Source organism: Lotus japonicus, chromosome 3 (genome assembly GCF_012489685.1).
Source record: "Lotus japonicus ecotype B-129 chromosome 3, LjGifu_v1.2".
NCBI classification, from domain to species: domain Eukaryota; kingdom Viridiplantae; phylum Streptophyta; class Magnoliopsida; order Fabales; family Fabaceae; genus Lotus; species Lotus japonicus.
Window position 1 is genome coordinate 70,092,056 of NC_080043.1, and position 23,723 is coordinate 70,115,778.

General features: G+C 37.2%; 3 protein-coding genes across 3 annotated transcripts; 1 reads left to right on the forward strand and 2 right to left on the reverse strand.

Annotated features, from left to right (window-relative positions):
- Positions 1-469: 469 nt before the first annotated feature.
- On the reverse strand, positions 470-912 carry LOC130744620 (uncharacterized). The gene is made up of 2 exons (XM_057596790.1): positions 751-912; positions 470-670 (listed from the first exon to the last, which is right to left on the reverse strand). The coding sequence occupies exons 1-2, from the start codon at positions 910-912 to the stop codon at positions 470-472; spliced, it is 363 nt and encodes a 120-aa protein (XP_057452773.1).
- Positions 913-3,774: 2,862 nt separating this feature from the next.
- On the forward strand, positions 3,775-7,822 carry LOC130745553 (leucine-rich repeat receptor-like serine/threonine-protein kinase BAM1). Its single transcript, XM_057597860.1, has 2 exons — positions 3,775-6,507; positions 7,171-7,822. Exons 1-2 carry the CDS (start codon positions 3,930-3,932, stop codon positions 7,599-7,601), a joined length of 3,009 nt encoding a protein of 1,002 aa, XP_057453843.1. The 5' UTR covers positions 3,775-3,929; the 3' UTR covers positions 7,602-7,822.
- Positions 7,823-22,734: 14,912 nt separating this feature from the next.
- Positions 22,735-23,467, reverse strand: LOC130745555 (photosystem I reaction center subunit V, chloroplastic). The gene has a single exon (XM_057597867.1). It carries the CDS (start codon positions 23,359-23,361, stop codon positions 22,873-22,875), a length of 489 nt encoding a protein of 162 aa, XP_057453850.1. The 5' UTR covers positions 23,362-23,467; the 3' UTR covers positions 22,735-22,872.
- Between the last annotated feature and the right edge of the window lie 256 nt (positions 23,468-23,723).

The following is a 23,723-nucleotide window of genomic DNA, read 5'->3' on the forward strand; positions in this document are numbered from 1 at the left end:
GCTTTCAAGTTGTGTGTAACTTGACTATGCTATTTTCTGATATGGATGATGCTCTGTTATGGATTCATTCTGTTATGGATGATGTTTAGTATTCATTTATTCTGAATGCTGTGTGAATTCAGTTAAGTATTAAATTTGTTGTGTGTATTCAGTTATTCTGAATGAAATTAATGGGAGTGGAGCTAATAAACAAGGGATCAAATAGGAATGTGCTTTCAAGTTGTCTGAATGTTGTTTATGGATGATGATTATGTATGAAATTAATGGTCAGTTAGGCTATTTGCATATGATGTTTACAAATAGGAGTTCATTCAATATGTAACATAGGAATCAAAGAAAATAGGATAGAACTGAGTAATTTTCATTGCATTCATATTTAAGTTACAAAAAAACCTACAAGGCTGCCAAACATGATGACAATAACATACCAAACCTCAAACTACATACCCCACAAATACTCCCTAAAAAATCATGCTTTGATAACCATGATACCAATAACAATGATCAACAGGACAATCACAATAACACACAACCCTAAACACCTAATTAAGAACATCTCCTTCTTCTTCAAGACTTCAATCTGACTCAGCAATCCAGAAATCATCAAGTTTTGGCGTGTATTTACAGGAGGATCATGCCATTTGAAGAACCCACACCTCCTTACCCTACCCTGCAATTTTGCCCATAACAAATATTAGTTTTTGATGTAAGAAAATTACATTTTAATTGAAGGATTGTTTCAGAAAGTACCTGGTATTGTCCACACCCATAGAACCTTCGACCGAAATTTTCCTCTGTCCATGAAGTCCTTAACGGAGACAAAACCCCACAGTCACAGTAGAGAGTTCTACGAACAGTGGCATCACTGTAAGTGCTTATCGAAGATTGGCTCCCATCGTTAACTCTTGTCATGCTTCTTCGTTCTCCTTTGATCTCTTATGGATTTTCGAATGGCCTTCGTGTTCCTCTTCTCACTTGTGACCTTCGTGTTCCTCTTCTCACTTCTGGCCTTCGTGTTCCTCTTCTAGCCTTCGTGTTCCTCTTCTCTCTTATGGCCTTCGTCTTCTTCTTCTCTCTTATGGCCTTCGTTCGTCTTCCTCTTGTCTCTCCTTGCCGTCACTGGTTCCTGCTCTCTTCTGAATCTAGGGCAAAGTTAAGAAGAAGAAGAAGATGGTAATATAATTTGAGTAGGGTAAAAGAATCACGTGTTTGTCACGTGAATTTAGTGGCATCCTGGTGGACATGTGACAGAGACACGTCAATTAATGAAAGCCATGTCAGCATCTGCCGTTAGCTTTCAGACGGTAAACTAACGGAAGGAGCGAATCTGCACATTTTGTAACATGAGGGAGTGAATATGCTCCTTTTAAACATGAGGGAAGAACTTCGCACAACGGTGAAACATGAGGGAGAAAAAGTGCAAGTAAGCCAAATTGATTATATGAATGTATTTTCATATAAATCGATCATTTGAAAAAACAATTTCAACGTAAACTAATCAATACAGTTTGAATCAGTAATGATATATACACACCTCATTTTTTAAACACTCTATTTCCACCTCTTTTTATTTCTATCTCACTCCTCTAATCATCTATCACATCTGATACTTTCTCTCTCTTACTTTTTCTTTTCTTCCTATCTCTCTCTTCCTTCCACCTTTTTCCACCTCTCAAAGAGGTGTGTACATAACATTATTCATAAATTCCAGTTTGAATAGCTTTTTTTCACCATACTATTTTATTTAAGGCTTAATGGTCAAATTGGTCCCTGCGTTTGTACTGATTTTTTATTTTAGTCCCTCCCCGGAAAAAACTAGCCGATATCTCCCTGCAGTTGCCAGCATTTTGGTTTTCGTCCTCACCGGAGGGCAGAGCTCCGGCGAGGCTCCAAATGGCACGCTTACGTGTTAAAAAGGTCCTATGTGGAATTTTTATTATTTTTAATAATTACACCGCAGATTTACAAATTAAAAAAATAAAAAACACAAAACCCAAAATACGCCTCATTAAACCCTAAAATCAATTTCCCCCAAAATCAAAACTGAAAAAAAAACTTAATTATTAATTTAATCATATTCATCCTCTTCTGAGTTCACCTTCACATGCCCCTTCATCCACTTCATCTTCAAACCTACCCACTTCTGGATTTTTTCACCAAAACCCTATCCTCTTCATCTTCACCATCCATCTCCAATTACAGATCCAAAGTCTTCCTCATGTAACACAGTCCCTTCATTCAAATCTGAAACGCAAACCCAAAGTGGAGGCACTCTGTTGCAGCCACTTTTTGCTAAGGAATCAGCTTCCTCATAATAACAAAAGGGTTCACGATAACAATAATAACAAGTTAACAACCACACTATTTCTGTTTAAAAAAAAAAACAATACTCCAATTTCAAATTCAACCCCCAAATCGTGAATTAAAGAGACAAATGGAGCAGCCATGTAGACTTTCATCAAAAGAAACACCATCCAATGCATAATGTTTCAAAACCTACCTGACTACCTCCACATCACGATTTTCCCCCTTCATCCAGACCCATCAGCCTCCATCGAACCTACAAATCTAGGACCACCGCGACCACCACCTTGCTTGCCCATGTAACCTCGCCACCGCACCTCCAATGGAGCCACCGCGCCGGAATCGTTCATCGCCTCCCTACTTCGATCGCGAGCACCCGTGACACCACCAAACCAATCTTCCTCTCACTCTATTTCTCAAATCCATCGCAAAAGGTTGAGGTTTCGAATGAGGGGGAGAAAAGGAAGCACGCCGGAGAAGACGTAGTTTCAGCGAGGAAGTAGCAGGCGCGGGAAGTCACCGATGAAGAGGGGATTTCGTGGGTTTTGAAAATTGGGGATTTAGGGTTGTGTTTTGGGTTTTGGTGTTTGTGAGAGGTTTGATGTTGAAAATCTAGATTTTGGAGGTGGATGGTGAAGATGAAGAGGATATTTAGTCTTTTGCTGGAAAAATCCAGAAGTGTGTAGGTTTGAAGATGAAGTGGATGAAGGTGAAGATGATGAATATGATTAATTTAATAATTAAGTTTTTTTTAGTTTTGATTTTGGGGGAAATTGACTTTAGGGTTTCTTGTTTTTTTTATTTCTTGTTTTTTTTTAATTTATAAATTTGAGGGATAATTATTAAAAATAAAAAATCCACATAGGATATTTTTAACACGTAAGCGTGCCATTTGGAGCCACTCCGGTGAGGATGAAAACCAAAATGTTTGCAATTACAGGGAGATATCGGCAAGTTTTTTCCGGGGAGGGGCTAAAATCAAAAGTCACTACAAACACAGGGACCAATTTGACCATTAACCCTTTATTTAATAAAAAGGAGGCAAAGCAATAAAATAATACAATGAGGCTGCACAACACACGAGCAAATTGCATAACTTGAGGCAGTGGCTCCAGCTATATTATTGAGAGAAATAAAACTAAAGGGCATAAATGGTACGTGACAAAATGTATGCACACTTCTCTCACTCTCTTCCCAAAAGAAGGAGACCTAAAAAAGTGTGTAGGGCTCACAATTTTTACTAAGTTCCTCTTCTCCTCCTCAACTCAAGCAAACCAAACTAGGGTGCCAGAATTCTCTCTTGCCTAACTCCATCTATTGCAACTCTCTCTCTCTTCTAACTCTTCACAAACAAACAAAGTGTAGATAAAACCTTAGGTTATAAACAATATTTATCTATATAGGAAAAAACCAAAGTGGGCATTGGAATGGGCATTAGAGGATAAATAAAAATTGTTGAAAATTGGCAAAGTTGGTTCTCTTTTTGAACAAAGGGAAAGGGATGACTCTCACTCACTCACTCTCCTCTCTCTTGTCTTGAGAAACACACACACCAAATAAACACTCACTCACTCACTCACTCACTCACACTCATTCATTTTCCATTTCCATTCTCTCTTCACAAAATGCGCCTCCTGCTTCTGGTGGCGGTGTTGGTGGAGCTCGCCACCGCGGGTCACATCTCCGAGCCCGGCGCGCTTCTCACATTCAAAGCCTCCTCCATCTCCGACGACCCAACCCACGCCCTCTCCTCATGGAACACCACCACACACCACTGCTCCTGGCACGGCGTCACTTGCGGCCCCCGCCGCCACATCACCTCCCTTAACCTCTCCTCTCTCTCCCTCTCCGGCAAACTCACCGCCGACGCCCTCTCCTCCCTCCCTTTCCTCTCCTCCCTCTCCCTCGCCGACAACCAGTTCTCCGGCCACATCCCACCCTCGCTCTCTTCCCTCACCTCCCTTCGCTTCCTCAACCTCTCCAACAACCTCTTCAACGGCACCTTCCCCTCTCACCTCTCGCGCCTCTTCAACCTCCAGGTTCTTGACCTCTACAACAACAACGTCACCGGCGATCTCCCACTCGCCGTCACCGGCATGCCCTTCCTCCGCCATTTGCATCTCGGCGGTAACTACTTCACCGGAACCATCCCGCCGGAGTACGGCAGATGGGTCCACATCGAGTACCTCGCCGTCTCCGGCAACAACCTCGTCGGCACCATCCCGCCGGAGATCGGAAACCTCACCAGCCTCCGGGAGCTTTACCTCGGCTACTACAACAACTACCAAGGCGGCATCCCTCCGGAGATCGGTAACCTCACTCAGCTTCTCAGATTCGACGCCGCTTACTGCGGCCTCTCCGGCGAGATTCCGGCAGAGCTTGGGAAGCTTCAGAAACTCGACACACTCTTCCTCCAGGTGAATGTCCTCTCCGGTTCACTCACGCCGGAGCTCGGGCACCTCAAGAGCCTCAAATCCATGGATTTATCCAACAACATGCTCTCCGGCCAGGTTCCGGCGAGCTTCGCTGAGCTGAAGAATCTTACCCTGTTGAACCTCTTCAGGAACAGGCTCCACGGAGCGATTCCTGAGTTCGTCGGAGAGATGCCGGCGCTGGAGGTGCTGCAACTCTGGGAGAACAACTTCACCGGAAGCATTCCTCAGAGTTTGGGGAAGAATGGGAAGCTCACCCTCGTTGATCTTTCTTCCAACAAGTTGACAGGGACTCTTCCACCTCACATGTGTTCCGGGAATCGTCTTCAGACCCTCATAGCTCTTGGCAACTTTCTCTTTGGTCCCATTCCTGAATCGCTTGGAAAGTGTGAATCTCTGACCAGGATTCGAATGGGTCAGAATTTTCTGAATGGGTCTATCCCAAAAGGGCTATTCGGGCTTCCAAAACTCACACAGGTTGAGTTTCAGGACAATCTTCTCTCTGGGGAGTTTCCTGAAACTGGTTCTGTTTCTCACAACATTGGTCAGATTACCCTCTCCAACAACAAGCTTTCTGGTCCCTTACCATCCACCATTGGCAACTTCACCAGCATGCAGAAGCTTCTCCTTGATGGGAACAAGTTCTCTGGTAGAATCCCACCTCAGATTGGGAAGCTTCAACAGCTTTCCAAGATGGATTTCAGCCACAACAAGTTTTCAGGTCCTATTGCGCCTGAGATTAGTCAATGCAAGTTGTTAACCTTTGTTGATCTCAGCCGCAATGAGCTCTCTGGTGAGGTTCCGAAAGAGATCACCGGCATGCGGATTTTGAACTACTTGAACCTTTCAAGGAATCACCTAGTTGGTGCCATCCCATCTTCTGTTGCAGCTATGCAGAGCTTGACTTCTGTTGATTTTTCATACAACAATCTCTCTGGTTTGGTTCCTGGTACTGGCCAGTTCAGCTACTTCAACTATACCTCCTTCTTGGGAAACCCTGAATTATGTGGTCCTTATTTGGGTCCTTGCAAAGATGGGGTTATCAATGGCCCTCGCCAACCTCATGTCAAAGGTCCACTTTCACCTTCTTTGAAGCTTCTGCTAGTTATTGGGTTGCTGGTGTGCTCGATTGCTTTCGCGGTTGCGGCAATACTCAAAGCACGGTCTCTGAAGAAGGCGAGTGAAGCTCGTGCATGGAAATTGACTGCATTCCAACGCTTAGACTTCACTGTGGATGATGTTTTGGATTCCTTGAAGGAGGACAACATTATAGGGAAGGGAGGTGCAGGCATTGTTTACAAGGGTTCAATGCCAAATGGGGGTCATGTTGCTGTTAAGAGACTACCAGCTATGAGCAGAGGCTCTTCCCATGATCATGGGTTCAATGCCGAGATTCAGACATTGGGGCAAATTCGACACAGGCACATTGTTAGGTTATTGGGTTTCTGTTCAAACCATGAGACTAATCTTTTGGTGTATGAGTACATGCCTAATGGGAGTTTAGGTGAGGTTCTTCATGGTAAGAAAGGGGGTCATTTTCTTTGGGACACCAGGTACAAAATCGCTGTGGAGGCTGCAAAGGGACTTTGCTATTTGCATCATGATTGTTCACCACTGATTGTTCACCGAGATGTGAAATCGAACAATATCCTTCTTGATTCCAATTTTGAAGCCCATGTTGCTGATTTTGGGCTTGCTAAGTTCCTTCAAGATTCTGGAACATCTGAATGCATGTCTGCTATTGCTGGTTCTTATGGATACATAGCTCCAGGTAACATATTCAAGTTCAATATTATTGATGATTGATATGTTGAATTTATGTACTAATTAATTTCCTTTTCCTAGTCAAATTGCAATCTATAGTCCTTAACGGTCGGATTTTGTCTCTTTTGATTCAACATCATTGGTTTAGTTGTAGAAAAGAACTGTTGATATTGTTCTGATGTCCCTAATTAACTAATTAATTAAATAATAGTGCTACCATGCTATGTTGTCTACCTTGACTAGTTTCTTTCTATCAAACACTAGTGACTTCTTGAATTGTCCACTAAATTAGTATATGCTTCCAATTAATATTACCACTTTAAGCAAAGAGTAGGTAAGTCTGCAGTAGACACCTATTTTGATTCCCTTGATCATAGGCCCCCAAACATCAATTAAGTCCTTTCATTGTTAGGTTAGATGCTTAGATGTGTTCAAACAGATGGTAATTTGCAACATGTCAAATAAAGCAGATGGTAATCATAAGGCCCCCAAACAATAATTAAGTCCTTTCATCATTCAATTCTAGCATTCTAGCACTAACAAGCTAATAGAAGCTTCTCTCGGTTTCAGCATCAATTCTAGAATTATTTTCAAACATGCACTTAATTAATTAGCTACTTAATTTATTTTTGTTTATGATTGTTGACTGAACTTGAGATTTTGATTGCAGAGTATGCCTACACATTGAAAGTGGATGAGAAAAGTGACGTGTACAGCTTCGGGGTGGTTCTTTTGGAGCTCGTAACAGGGAGGAAACCAGTTGGGGAATTTGGCGATGGAGTGGACATTGTGCAATGGGTGAGAAAAATGACAGACTCAAACAAAGAAGGGGTGCTAAAAGTTCTTGATCCTAGGCTTCCCTCAGTTCCACTCCATGAGGTCATGCATGTATTCTATGTAGCAATGCTGTGTGTTGAAGAACAAGCAGTGGAGAGGCCCACCATGCGCGAAGTCGTTCAAATCCTCACTGAGCTTCCACAGCCACCTGATTCAAAACATGGAGGAGACTCAACCATCACTGAATCCTCTTTGTCACCATCCAACAGTTTAGAGTCTCCAACCACAGCATCTAAAGAAGCTAAAGATCTTCTTAGCATATGAAGTAGTACTCTTTTAAGGGGTGGTTAATTAAGGTGTTGTCTTTTATTTTAATTTCCTTTGGGTTGTGACAGCTTGCTTTCTTTGGCTTTTCTTTTATGGGGTGGGGTTTAATTTCTCTAACTAGTAATGTTTGGATATTTATTTTCTCTTGTTGGTGGTTTTGTAATTTTGTACAGTAGGATTGGTTTTGTCTTTGTCTTCAACTGGTAGCACTTGTTTTATGGCTTGGTTTGGTTCCTGCACCGTGGAGAAATGTGAACATGATATGAAACTAAACTCGTAGCATTGACAGGGAGTGTGAAAAGGACATGCAAAAACACAAAATGGGTTCGGTATTGATTAAAGAAAATGTGTGGTTTATAGCCATAACATAATTTATGAACACTGACCAGTCAAAGGCACAGAATGAGCATTTTATTGTTTGTTAGAAAATAAATTAAAATATAGGCCCACAGGAGTAAATAAATTAAATTTATGGAGGTACCTTGTCCTCAATTTATGACATATATACATACAAACAAAATTACAATTCGATTTAAGGTACGGATTTCTTAAGACTAAGAAAATGAACAAACAAAATTATAATTCGATTTAAGGTACGGAATTCTTAAGACTAGAAAATGATTTTTGGCTTTTTGTGTTAATAATGATTTTTTTAACTTCTAATATTGGATTGGTTAGTTAGATAGAAAATTGGAGTATTTCTGATAGAAATATATCAAAAGAATAAAATAATGTGGTATCTACAAAAACATGAGGGCTAATTTGATCTTTTTCATTTGGATTAGGATGCTCTGCGCTTTACTTTTTTAATTGTTCAACATGTCACCTTTAGATTGTACAAATTAATATTCATAGTTAGGATTTTATTATGTGTTAAATTGTCATCGTAATTCGACTCGGATGTGGTGAAAGTCAAATGTCTTTTAAAGAGTACGACTCCTAGAATTCGAATTATCAATTTAGGGGTTCAAACAACTATTTTTTACCGTTGCACGCCACCGACACCAGTTGAGTATTCACAACAATTAGGATTTGAGTGTAAAGGAAATAAATTACTTAATTAACAATAAGAATATTACTTATCAATAACACAAATAAAATTACTTGAAAAACCTATTACAAAACTTAGTTAGATACAAGTTAAGAGATTGTTCAAGCTCATATATTGAAAGTTTGATTTTTAAATTTTATGAGGAAATACACTCTTAAAGAGATGTTTGTCTTTCATTGTATCTAAGTCGGAATTATGACAATTTATGTGTTCGTAGTACGCTAACAATGATATGGATAAAGTAAAGATGTTTTGCATATTTAATTTATATTTACTAATAATAAATTTATGGTTTTGTACATTGAAGTAGAATAAAAAGTAGGGCAATATCTTCTTTCGGAAAAAATTCCACGCCCTATCTAGGTGGAAATTTTCTAGATGTGGGAGAAAAGAGATAGAAAAAACAATAGAGGTCAAGTGATGATAATGTGATAAATGTAGGTATTATGATCAAAAATGAAGAAGATAAATGAAAAAAGAAAGCAGGTGGAAATAGATGTGAGGGAATGACAAGAAAAGGAAATCAAATGAGCACAGGGTTCAAGTTGAGGTATGGTAGTTGCAGGCATAGAGTGTGGAAGGAAGGGCTAGAAGGGTAGACACACCCATACACGTTACATGATATTGGTTTGTTACAAGTTAAGTGAAACTGAATTGGGAGTTGTTGAAACTGTTGTAGGAGATTCATCTTCATCTTAAGTAACTACTGTCCAAACATTTTCCCTCAGAATCAGATGGTCCAGTTAGGTACGTAGCAACCATATATAGGTGTGGCCAGAACAGGTCCAATATGTAAGGTTGGTGCGTCATAACTAACAGAAGAAGACACAGCATGTGAAATTCAAATACTTGGGGCCAACTTGCTCCCTGCTATTTCATCAAAGCAAAGTCCAAGACTCGAAAGTGTGTCGATACGTTTTCAGATTTCTGTTGAACTCAATATGTATTTATGCTGAATTAGACGTGATAAAATCTAGTTCTTATAATCTATGTTAAAACGTAAAAAAATTTAATTTCTCCATAAATACATTGAGATATGTGAAACCACATTAGTATTTGCACCAACATTATTTGCAGCAACATTAAACAACCGTACAATATGAAGCGAATTCACCATGGGAGAGGATTTTGACTGTCCAAAAATTTATTATAGATATAAAAAGAAATGAAAATATGTTGAAATTTTTGGAACACTCTGATTTTTACAATATTTTGATATTTTTTTCAGTGAATATGAACCTGTGGTTGTGTTAACTGCAGAAAGAATGTGGGTCTATTTCTGACTATTTTTTTTAATAGCGCAAGGGTTATTTATTTCAATACTAAAAATGCCTTTGATTGTGGAACCAAAACGACACTGCATGCAGACAAATTGATTGTGCTGGCTTCAGCCACAATGATGAGATTTGATGATATTCAATACGGAGGGGGAACAATTGGGCCATAAGTAAGGAAAAAGGGCTATGCAAATATAATGGAATCAAAGGGTTACCACATAAATATAATGAAATTAAAGGGTTATGCACTAATATGTAAAATTTGCTTACTTAAGCAATTTTCGTTTCATGAAATATATATTTATTTTTAATAAAATTTAAAACAAATGTAACGATTTATCTTAGGGTGGCACAAGTGGTGAATGTGCATTTCCTTAAGAGATTTCGTCTAGGCTCTTGGCCCGGGTTCTATCTCCTCTGAGGTAAAAAATAATACCTTTGTGGTCAGGGACATCACTACCATATCCCAAGCCAGATTAGTCACGTGGGGCCCTTTCCCCCGTGGAGACTGGTGGCCAAAACAAATGTAACAGTCTATCTTATGTGGTATAGTGTGATCGAATGACAGTCTAAAATTACTTTTACACGAACGGTGCATATTCATTAAACTCAATTTAATTACATCTACTACTTCTTATTCTTCAATTACTATTCCTAAAAGACCTCCAATCATGTTGCGCCACCTGTCTTTTTTTTCTTCTTTCTGAAACGGCATCGTTGGGCTCACCAGTACTCTTTCTCACCATGTTTTACTGTTCATCTGGGAGAGGATATCCCAACCCTTCATCCTCGAAATCTGACGGTCAATGTAATCTGGACCCTTTTCCTATTTTCTTCTCCACTGTCGTGTCGTTCTTTCCCGGAAAAGATGGGAAAGGAGTTACCCGCCGTCCCTTCCACCACCCTAAGATTACAAATCAAGCCTCTTCCAGATTTTGTGGGATTGTGGCGTGTGGAAAGAGATCAATTTAACCCTTTCCAGCTGGATTTGCTTCTCCCCGATTTTCAGCGACTTTCCATGGCTTCTCCGGTGGCACCCATCACATCCCGCCGTCAACAATTTCGTAGGTAAGTCGTGGTAACAGTGTACCTGCTGAGTGAACCTACTAGATTTTGGATTTCATCAACGATTTGCTCTAAATTTGGTGTTCCGTTCGAATTTTTTAAGTTATCTTATTGATTAGATGTCCTATTTTAGGGGGATTCGGCAGGGTTAGGTTTGTAGATGGAGGGTTGTAGTGGGAAGGTTTTACAGAAGTTCTTTTCTTTCGTGTTTTTTCCTCAGATTGAGTTGCCTATAAATATTCCCACCACCCTCATTGCACCACATTTCACTTTCCCTTCCAATTGCTATTTGATTCCTGTTGGTTGCAGAAAATCAGGAGATTTGGTGTCAATATTTGGTCTCGATGCAGAAAATTAAATACTGCATACGCTTGGGTTTTTTAGTTACAGGTATGTTTTAAGTTGTGACACCTCTTCTTGCTAAAGATTATTTTTTTGGTTTATGGTGTATAATGGACACTACCATTAGGGGTATGTTCATAGTTTAAATAACTTGTGATTTTGTGAAGTACCAATTACTTTGATCAAAACTGCTATAACCAAGCCATAATATATGGTGCTGAGATGAGCATTGGCATATGGGGTGCAGATTCGTCTATCTGATTTCAGTGCTTCTATTCCCTATGATTGTTCTCATATAGTCATATTATATCCTTATAATTCCTACAGTGCTTATGTTGTTTTGATCTCTTTCTCTTCATTTCTGACTTTCTTAATATTTTTGGTAGCAGAGTTTTTCTCTTAATTTCTACTAAGGAGGATATAACTTACAGGGGTGCAGATTGTCCATGCTTGCATTGTAAGTTTGCTGAAAGATCGTCAATGGTCCTATCCACCGTGCCGATGTTATACTGAACTGGAATGTGGTCATGATGTTTTTAGATGTAATCGGTGCTTTCGAACAATTGCAAAATTTATGCATAGGTGAGTACTTTCCACTGCATTCCCTGGTCTCTTTTTTGGTCTTTTAATAGTGTTAATTCTCTAAATGGACCTGATAGTACTTACATTAGTCACGAGTCATCTTAATTCATATTATTGTATGTTGTTATTAATAGGTATTCCTTCAAAATTGAAGTGGATGATGGGCTTGATAGTAATGTGTTTGTTCTCAATCATCGTGAGGCAATGGAGCTTATCAATATACCATGTGAAGAACTAATGAATTCACAAGAGGTTAATTAAATTTGAAGTTATGACTTTATATGAAAGAGATTTTCCATTATGTTATATCTGTTAGTTTATAAATTGAAGTTGCTATTATGTTTTGTTTAAAGCTAAATCCTTTGTGAGGTTTCCTCCTCAACTTACCTTTTGGTGTCTTTATCCTGCATGGAGAATCAATCCCTACTCTGCCCTCATTTTTATTTTCTAGCACTGATCCCTGCATGTCCTTCTTGGTTAGTGGTATAGCTCTTTTGATATTCATATGATTGTAGTAATTGATTTTTGAAATTCTGCACAATTTTTTTCATTTTTCATGTCTTTTTTTACAGAATCCATTGACATTAATCTTATCATTTTTCATGTTTTTTTTTTTCATTTTTCATGACTTTTAAGAAATTAGTAGGCAAGGAGCTATTATTCAACATTGGAGATATTTATTTCTGTGCTTCTTGGTAATATTTACATGATATGCCTAAAGTTCCTTTTACAATTGTCATTGACATAATGAGCTGGTAGTTATATGTTTATTGCATTTGTGCTATTTGAACTACTGTGGAAATGCTTATGCATTTCTCAGAATTTGTTGTAACTAACAGATCAAATTGTGCAGGAAATTATAACTGGTTCAGGTCATACAATTATTGTGGATTGGTGGGCTCTAGGTAATCCTAAATTCCTATAAAAGAAAATAAATGCGATTAAGAATCTATGTCAGTTTCTGATTTGAATGCATATTGTTATTTAGGCTTATTGTGGATATTGATGCTTCCATGGATAAATAATTAGTTTTTATGTAAATATTATTCTCAGCGCTTTTCCTTTGTTTCCCTTTTGCACCCTGAGGCTATCTATTCATACCCAATTTAATGATTTGGAGAGTTGAAATTGAAACACTTAACAAAAGCCAACGCTTAAGATATCATTGTTTGACTTCAATGCTCTCTTTTAGGTATTCTTCTGCATGAAATGCTTTATGGGTATACACCATTCAGGGGAAAGACGAGACAGAAAACATTTGCAAATATTCTTCACAAAGATCTTAAATTTCCCAAAAGCAAACAGGTGAAATTGTTCTCCTATGTAACTTTTCATACATTTGTAATTTATAGCTAGGTTGCTTTGGTATTTAGTTTTCAGTTGTGGACTGAGTAAGGAAATGCTGGCTTAGGAAAATATTCTTCATACTAATTTGATGAAAGAGATTTATGAAGAGTCATATGCAATTGGCTATGTTTGGGCCACTACTCAATAATATAACTCCTTGAAATATACTTATTTAGATGTTGTCATTGTATCTGTAAGTTGTGTTCATTTTTTTTAATGTTTCTGTAAGGTATGAAGAAGACTTATTTGGGGGTAGAAAGGAAAAGGGATAAAAATAAAAACACAATTCCTTCAAGAATCTGAAGATTCTGACGATGAAGATGATATGGACTTTGGTAAACAAATATCTCTCTCTACAACTTCACACATAATGGGGAAGGGGGTTTATTTTTAAAACTAAACTTTCATATTCCATTTTTTTTTCTTTTGTATGTAGAAGAAAAGAACTTCTACCCATGAAAAGCAACCTGAAAAATACAATCAAAGATAGAGGAGATGGAGAAAGCCAACATAGGGCCAAAGTCATGGACTATGCAGGGTGAGGTAATATAATGATCCATTATTCTTTTTACCTCACTTTTTTGGTTTGCATCCATTTGTAGACCCTTTTTTAAATCTGTTATTAGATTATTGATTGTCGGTTTTATAATAGGTAACTGCTGCAAAGAAACTAAAGAATAGTACATTGGAAGTTGATCTTTACTTTGAGCACAATGTGAGACCTGCTACTGTAATCACTGAGGTTAAAACTTCAATTGAGGATATGATCAAGAAAATGATTCTTGAGGTAAATTAAGATGCTGAAGTGACATGCTTGGATTCTGCTATAATGCATTGCACAATGTTATTTTGGTAGAAGTTGGATTTATATTCTATAAAATTGTATTACTGGTAAAAGTTCTTGAAATTGAACTGGGTAGGGAACAAGAATTATAGCCACAAGGTTTTATGAGAGAACCAGCTTTCTCCCTAGAGTTCCCCATATTGCAATTTGGATTGGATGCCTTAAATTATTCCCTTTTTAAACTCTACTAATTTCCTAACAAACTGACCAACTCATTTATACATTAGGTTAGTTAGTTATTTTTACTTTAGCTATTCATGTGACAAAATTCTGCAATTGAGCTTTCTTGCATTTACTAAAATTGTTTGATGTCTGAATGATACAATTAGTTTTCAATTTGTACAAAGATATACATGGTCATTGCAAAAGCATGTAACTTACTATTTATTTAAGTTATGTTGCCACTAAAATAAATAGTTTGGGGCTACTGTGGGCTCAATTTGGAATTGTAGGAACAATGCAATATTTTGGGTAAAAGAAGCATATGTTGATCAGGTGGTGGATGTAATTCAATACAGAACTTGGCTTTGGATAAAGGCAAGGGAGAGATGCTTTTTTTGTTGCTATCTTCGAATAGATTGAGTATCCATTGGTTTGCCTAAATATGTTGTGAGATAGTGGAACTGGGAAGCAAATACATGGATTAAATAGAGGTTGCTGCAGATTCTGTGATCATCTGGAATAGGGGATTTAATTGGTTATCTCCTATTTCTGTTGCTGATAGTGGATGGTTGCTTTGTGATATAACAGCATGGATATTTCAACATGAATAGTGGGCTATTATTTCTTTTTTCCAATTGGGTGAGGCGCCAATATCTTTTATGTTTCTTTCTTAGCCTTACGTTCTGATTATTGTTTCTTTTTCAAGTGTTATATTGCTTGCTTTATTTGCAAGCATTTGCTTGATAACATACTTGTATGATGGGTTTGGGGCACCCTTATGCTCCCTTATGTTCAATTTGCTTATAAAAAACTAAAATAAATAGTTTGTCCTCTGATGATAGAAGTATATTAGTCTCATTATTTAATCTGATTGTCGCAGTGTACCCACCACATGTACCTTGGCTGATTAGAGCATCACAAATTTGAATTAAAAAGATATTATGCTACTTTTTATAAAAATGTTGGGTTTCTTTCTTTGATATTTTCTCCATTTCATGGATTTTGTGTTCCTCTTCTTTTTATACATCTCATTTTATTAACAAGGTTTTATTTTATAAGAAGAAAAACGCTGGAAATTTTGCATTGCTTTTATAATAAAGAGAGGTTATGCATTGCATTATCTTTATAGTAAGATTTAAGATACTGAAGTTATTCCAATAAAAAGATAATGAAGTTCAAACATTTAATCATTTTTATCAAGGGCTTTGTGTGCAAACACAAGGTTTTGATGTCATTGATATCCTTTTATGCTAATGAGGTAAATTTGGTTATGTCATTGTTATGCTACAAGTCTCTTGGAAATTTGTTTATGTCTTTGGTTTATAAATTTGGCTCCTCTAAAGTGTGTGAACTCTCAATGATTATTCCTCAAGAGTATGAATCACGTCCCTACACCACATTAATTATCAAAAGATTGAGTCTTATGATGTTAAAAAGTCTTTCCTTCCTTTTATGCGTGTTAATGAGTCTCTCCGTGCATTACATTAATCACCTTCAATGTTCAAGATTGATTTTAAACGATAAAAATATTAAGAAGATATTATACAGTGTGATGTGGGATGCAGGATTATGCCAAACAACACACACATTAAAAGGATTGCCATTTACATGCAAGATTGTACCAAACAACACACACAGCGTGAACCACAGTTGATGTTGAAAAGCTATCCAATTAATGTCCACACTGAAGATAATATGTAAAAACATCAATAGAAAATAATAACGATCGATCAGTAAATACATCATTGTATTATTCCATATATATTAATGTTCATCTATACTGAATGATAATGATTAGTAGTTAATTCGAATTAAAATTTCCCGTGCATCGCACGGGTCAACGGGCTAAATACTAGTTTCTTATAAACAAGAGGTAAGAGATAAGTTTTTATATATGTTTTTTTTTTTAATTTCATGTTTCCTTAAAGTTAAGTCTATCTCTCTTCATATGTCTGGAATATGTGGGATCAATTGAATATTATGAAGAAAGATATAAACAATGTTCTATTTGACTTTATCATGTTATATGAGATGATCAAAATTCATAGGTAATTAAACTTCCTTCGGCTTGAATGATACTTAATTTACCTAGTGGAATTACCCGTGCAAGGCACGGGTGACTTTTTGTATATGCCAATTTATTTTTGTACATTTGTAGCCAATGTTTTTGTTTGAAATATACATCCAATTTTTTAAAGTTTTTTTAAAATTTACATCCAAAATTGATATTTTTTTTGGGTTTGTAAATATTATGTCATATTTTCAAAATTTTCACGTTGTGTATTTATTCACCATAAGTTTTCAATTATTTAAATATCTAAAAAATTAAGATTTTTTAAATTAAAAAACTAAATTCACTTTACTTATGAACTGAAAATGTTATTCTAATGGACTTGAATTTGAAAGTAAATAATTCTAAAATAATGTGTATGAGGAATATAATTTTGTTTTTGTTAAATTAATGAAGATAATGTCTTTGTTTTTTGAAAGGAAAATATAATAAAGTAATAAGGCTGTGAATTTTGGCTTAAAAATTCAATGCTTAAGGGTAAGATAAATCGACTGATATTCTATCAAAAAAGATAAATTGATATAACTGAATTCAACAACCATCTTCAATTAAGTTTTTTTTCTAAAGGCACCTCCATTTAAGTGATACTTTAGCTGGCAACCTCCTAGCTTTAATTTCTGATTTTTTTAAGCTCTCTGACATTGAAACCCCCAAAAGCGCTTTTCTTTTCTTCTTCCAATCTCTTGTCCTTTAATCTGAAAACCCGATCCAAAAATAAAACTCCATGGATGCGGATCAGAAGGACCTAAGTGGAGAAACACACACAAATAGAATCATCTTGATTCTCATTATGCTTTGTGGTCGCATTGAATACTGATCTTCCACATCTAGAAGAGAATGATCATTTGATCTAATAATCAAGGAAAAGTTTATAGAAATAGTGTTTTGTTTTCTTCAAAGTGTTCTTATGATGTTCTTCCATATTCATAGCAAAATCATTAGAAAGAGCTTTTGATCTTGAAAGCATGGAGACTATGTGAAAATTATGTTTTTCTTCAAAGTGTTCTTATGGTGTTCTTATGATCTTCAAACAAAATATTTTGGAAAGCAGGTTTTGATCTTATGAAAGAGAAAGTTTTGGTTTTTCAAAGAGGATTTCGAAATTCCAAGGGGTATGGGTATATCATCTCTTATATGGTAACGTTACTATGTCCGTTCGTTGGTAGGATCTTTTCGAGTGTAGACCTAACTTCAAGGAGCAACCCGAGACTTTTAGGAAAGTGTACCATCGAGGTAAGGGCACTTCGACTACGACCTAGAATAATTGATTGTGATTGTATGACTATGAAATGTTAAGGACCTTATGCTAGATGAATATGCTAGTAAGAGCACTTCGGCCTCATCCTAGAATATTGTTTGTGGTTGTGATTTCTAGACATAACATGGTACTAGGGTTATCAATGTTGTATGTGCTAGAAATTCTATATGATTATGATGCAATAAATGTTAGTTATTGTTGTTATGAACATGCCTATATGACTAGGGTGTTAGCTTCATTTATCGTTATGCATGCAAGTTACAATTTTGTTATGAGATTTTGTTCATATGAGAAGAATGTGAAAGGCTTAGGGCCTAGTGATGATGACTGACTTGCATGACATGCATTTGTGGACCAAATTTCTAGATTGGGCTTGGTAGGTCACGACTAGTGCCTGGATTGGGCTAGTCGGTGGTGACAAACGTGATACGACAGTGCGTTGGAGAGGTCCAACCCCGATCATCAAGCTGATGGGCAGAGGTGCGTTGGAGAGGTCCAACCCCGATCGTGGAGTCGTGCTCGTCCTGCCTTTCCATGAGGGATCAACTTATGGATATCCAAAGCGTCTGCATGCATCTGCATGAGTATCGACTAACTATAACTTAGAACAATGAGATAGTTCCCCATATTTGTGAACCTTAGAGCTGAATATAGTTCCTCTATTTGTGAATGTTAGTTTAGGGAATAACTTGTGATTGGTAGGGTAGTATACCCAACTTATGATATGTGTGTGTTAGAAGTTGACCCTTGCTCATTTGTTGTTTGGGACGCTTAACGCCTAGACAACAAGCATGTGTGTGACCAATCGAGATGCGGCTTTATACCTGCTTGAAATGGACGACAACATGGCTTTGGACATCGACCACGTGACTGATGGTTCAACTATAGGATTGGCGAGAGCAGAGGACGCAAGATAATATGATGCGAGCGTTGGAGGAGGTCTTGGGGGCACGTGGATTATGAGTCAGGTATTGAGTGTGATAATTGAGTCTGTACTTGGAGTTGAGCCGAGTTTGCTTATAGGATTCGAACCTAACCTAGAGACCTTCTTGTTGTGTTGGCTCGGGGAGGTCGAACACTAGTTTACCTTTATGTTTAAAATTGAAGGAATTATTTATAATCAAGATTTTATTAATAAATTGAAATTATTCAGTTCATTTACTCCTTCTGTTATTTCTTTTTGTTAATCTAATGTTTAAAAATGTTTTTATTCGGCAAAAATTTACTCACATTTTAAAAAAGGTTACTAAAGTGACCCTCGAGATTTAGGGATGTTACAGTGTTAGTGGTGGTGGTGGTGGTGGTGAGGGAAGAAAGAGGAAAGAGGTAAGGAGAGAATGTGAGGATGGCGTGGAGATTTTTATATTTTTTTCATTAAGCGCATTTTAGTATTTTTCACTTTAAAGGGGTTCGAATAGATGTGGTTGTCCAAATAACAACTTCCTTATAAATATTGCTCCCAACATTAAAAAGTTTCTAGATTCATCACTGCCCATCATTTGATGATACTTGAGAGGTTCCTTCCTTCCGGTCCACAAAATTAACCAAATAGATAACAACATACGCATGCAGCTTACAAATTTTGTGTGACTAATTTCAGAAATTTGGAATATGCTCTCTCTTTTTTTCATTTTAACATTGTGCTCTTTCAAGTCACCACCTCCTTTATTTCAGAAAAAGTAGATTTGATCAGAAATCATAGATTAGGTGTGCCAGCTAACCATTGGTGGAACTAGGAGACAAAAATTAGGGGACTAAAATAAAATTTTAACACATTAAAATTATTTTTGGTTATTGGGCTGGCGATCCAATTTCAATACATAAATTAAAATATTTTTATTAATAATATATATATATATATATATATATATAACAAAAAAGTACAAGTGCAAGAAAAATGCACATGAGTATTGGAAAATTATCATTAGTTTTTTTTTTTGAAACTTAAAATTATCATAAGTTATTTTAATAATGTATGGATTCTTGTTTTTTTTGGAAAATTAATTAATTTGCTTTTCAATTTTTTTAGTAATGCTATGAATTACAAAACATTAAAAAATGTGGGAGTTAATTCAAAAATAGTGTAAAGGCAGATTTGAACCATAGACCTCCTTAAGAGAAGTAGCCACACTTTCCACTAACACATCGTTATTTGTATTTTTTTTTTGTGTATTTCATTTTTTAAAACTAGATTCTTTTAAGAATCAAAGTTCATAAGAGAAAACACTGACACCAAAACCTTACGATTCCAGAGGCCATAGACAATTCTGGCATCAAAGCAATCAATTTTAACAGGGCATCAAAGCAATCAATCTTATGCAAACCTGATTAGTAATCCACAAAAAAAGGCTTCTAGTAGTGGACTGGGATTAAAACAATTAACGGATGGAAAGGGCCCGGGGGATGTCGTGTGTGGCAGTATTCAGCAGGAGGAAATAAAATCAAATAGTACCAAGAGAAGTTTTAGAGAAGTGAAGGCACTAGCTCGTAAAAGGGGTCAAGGAGGGCACCACAAAAAATTAATCACATGTGTGGATGTTGAAGAGGGCGAGAAAGATAAAGCAACATTCGTGGCACCCGATGTGGTGGATAGTGTGTATTCAGATGATGAAATTTTGGCTAAAATAAAACAACGAAGAGGGCGAAAAAGGGTAGGAGGGCCCGGTGCTGCTGGGGGAGGTTGAAAAGTGGTCAAGCCTAAAGCAAAGAGAGGAAGACCGAGGGGAACAGACATGGATGAGTTTGATTTTATGGACCTGGATTCAAGGGCTCGACAGACATGGAAGGTTGGGAAACAGTTGGGGGTGGTTTACAATGGTGATGAAGAGATGATGATTCAAAGACTTAAGAATCCGATCAAATTAAATCATCCTGAGTTGCAATGACGTTTATGGGAAAGGTTGTGTTTTTTGACTGATGAAGGTCACTTGGTTTGTTTCCTCGAGATTTATTTGTGGTGGATGGGGGTTGCGGACATGTGATTTTGTTCTCTGTGGGTTTTTACCTATGGACTTGTTATATGCTTGGTTGGTGTGGTTTGGTTTCGAGGGTTCGTTGGAACTTATTGAATTGGTGACTAATGGGGAGCTGGTTTGCTGCTACTGTATGTTGAAGGATTGTCTCAAGCTTTATAACAGATTGGGCCACGTAATTGTTTTTTGGTAGATAAGGGTTTGTCTTGGTGTCAGTTCAATGGTGGGTGTAATGGTTTTTTTAGGGGGTTTTAGTCACTTGGTGATTTGAGTACTTTTTTTCCTTTATTAGGTTTTTTCCCACTGGGTTTTCCTAATAAAGGTTTTAATGAGGCTCTGTCATAAGTGTGCTCCCCCAAAAGTGGTGTTTTATGTGGTTTGTTTTTTAGCTCTCATGAGAGGCTTGTTCTCATGGCGCTTTTCAATCTCTTATTCAATAAAGTTTATTTTGCTGTAAAAAAAAAAGTAATGAAGGAAAATTAAGTTAAAGGATGAGATATGAACAAAATAGGATGATTTTCTTATGATATCAGTACTTTTTCTTTTCTTTTCTTATGATATCAGTATTTGATTGAACTCGTGAGTTGAATATGTGATCTAACAATTAAATAAAGAAATCAACTCTACAATTTGGATAAGCATAGAGAAATGTTCCTTTTAGCGAACTTAAACATGGTTTGATCTTCAGTTTTTTATATCATGGAGATAATGAATATGCACAAATAACCATAGCTTTTGTATATCAATTATCAACTTCAACAGCAACAAGCAACAATATCACTATCACAAGAACATCACACTGAAAGTGCACACTACACTAGAGTAGACATAATGATTTGTAGAAACAATTAACAAGAGCAATCACTGAAAATTAAACAAACACCTACACTACACTATACCTAAAATTATATTAAGCTAACTCTCACTGGCCTCAGCAGGAACAGCACATAGAAGAAAATGGTAAAAGCTAGGATTGTGATGGCGATGCAAATGCCTGCTGTTATAAGTGGCTGGTTAAGAGGAAGTGTACTCTTGAGCAAGAGACAAAATACACCAATAGATGAAACAAAAGAGATGACATTCGAAATCCAGAATTTAACAAAAGTCCGAGGCTTCAGAATAGCCATCAAAGCTTCCACACCATCATCTGCCTTGATGAAGCCACCTGGTAGGTTCACGAGCAGTTGATAGTTCATAAAACAGATTATGATGCACATGCCTGCTGCTAATATACGCGGGTGCAGGCGGTTGGGAGGGAACCTCATCATAGGCAAGAAACAAATGACAAGGAAAGGTGAAAAGAAACTGGTGTTGTTCCAACTCAAGATTTGTGAAGAAGTCTCAGGCTCCACAACCCTCGCAGCTTTCATACCAGAATGGCAGAATCAAAACCCTTCAAAACAAAACCAACCAAACCAAGAACCACCAAAAATGCCAAGACTCGGGACATCTTAGAAGCAACAGTAGCTAGCTGGATACAAGGAGTGAAAATAAGAAAGAAAGAGGGATGTGATTTTTATGCAGAGTGAAGAGAAATTGTGTTGTATTCATAGCAAGCACCCTTTCAATCTCACTTACTCATCACAGGGAGGGAATATAGAAAAGAGAATTGAGGAGCATTGATGATGCTAGTAGTCATTTTCTGTTTTCTCCACCAAACAAAGAAAATCCACCCTTTTTCTTCATCTACCATTCTGCTGCTGGTATGGATAACCTAAATGGTACTTGATGGTTTACAATTTCCCAAGTCCAGGGTTCAAATCCTACTGGTATCTAGATACCAACATTCTGCTCTTTCAAGTCACCACCTCCTTTATTTCAGAAAAAAAAAAGATTTAATAAGAAATTATCTTAATCATTGATTACGTGAGCCAGCTAACCCTATTTGCCAAAAACATCTACCTATCTTCATTATAACTAGATTCTTTTTTAAGATCTATTCAAAGTTCCTAAGAGAAAGAAAACACTATCACTCCAAGTTCTTACAATTACAGAGTCCATTGACAATGTTGCACTAAACTAAAGCAATAAAATTTAACAGAACAATGTTGGCATCATAGCAATCAATTTTAACAGAACAATCTTATGCAAACCTGATTATGTAGAGAGGACTATTACATTACATCAATTTATAACAAAAAACAAACTACAGAACAAAATTAACAGAATTGTTCCAATTTCCATTAATCATAGTAGCAAATGCATCCTGAGTAGCTTAACTTGTCGGATCTCAGAGAGAAACTATACATCAATAACATTACAAACTACTATCAAAATGGAACAACAACATGATCAAATCAACCAAAGAAGGAAGGGTCATAGCCATTGCTAGCAGTGGCCAAGATATAGTAAGCAACAATGTGACCAATGGAACCCCAAGCCAAGACATCAACAATGTTGAACCCAACAGGGTCATTGGATTTCAGGAGACTCACGTACTCCTTGGCACGTGTGTCACCAGCTTCAAAGTGTGTGAGTCCATTCTGCTCAGGTAAACCTTGTTTGGCCACGTTCTCCCTCTGGAAGTTGAAGAACACAAACCTGCCCAAGAACAGAGAAAGACCAGTGCTGAGGCTTATCACCAGAGAAGTGTTGAGCTCTGCTTTGACAACAAATCCACGAGAGACCCTTTTGTTGGGGGTGGAAAGGGTGCTAACTTTGGACCTTGTGAGGGGTCTGAGACCCTGGAAGGTCACGTTGGATGGCTTCAGGAGATGGGTTTGGGACTTTTGGATGGTGGGTGATAAGGCAGGAGCTGATATCATGGATGAAGCAGAGGCTGCCATTTTTGGTTTGGTAAACTAAGATCAGAGAAATGGGCACTTCAGAATGGAGAATTGGTAGCTATAGCAGCAGCATTTGAGATGAGATCATCATATACTATGAAAAGGGGTGGTGGAAGAGGAAGATAAGATGCACTGTGATTGTAAACCATGAGATAAAGATTTGGCTGATGACTTGGCTTGGTTCTATTGGATTGTTTTGGATCACAGATATTTTCTGGTTTCTCCCTGTGGTGTTAAATTGTTGACCTTAATCTACAAATTGAATGTCAATGTCTTGGTTTGATATTAGTTTTTGTCAAGTATAATTAACGAGTCATGATATACTCACACTTCACATTCTCTTACAATTCATTTTCATCTTG

Excerpts from the sequence above, each read along its gene's own strand:
- LOC130744620 (XM_057596790.1), bottom strand. The coding sequence starts at position 912 with ATGACAAGAGTTAACGATGGGAGCCAATCTTCGATAAGCACTTACAGT. Across the intron at positions 671-750 it reads ATGGGTGTGGACAATACCAG|GGTAGGGTAAGGAGGTGTGG; the intron begins GTACTTTCTGAA and ends GCAAAATTGCAG.
- LOC130745553 (XM_057597860.1), top strand. The coding sequence starts at position 3,930 with ATGCGCCTCCTGCTTCTGGTGGCGGTGTTGGTGGAGCTCGCCACCGCG. Across the intron at positions 6,508-7,170 it reads TTATGGATACATAGCTCCAG|AGTATGCCTACACATTGAAA; the intron begins GTAACATATTCA and ends TTTTGATTGCAG.
- LOC130745555 (XM_057597867.1), bottom strand. The coding sequence starts at position 23,361 with ATGGCAGCCTCTGCTTCATCCATGATATCAGCTCCTGCCTTATCACCC.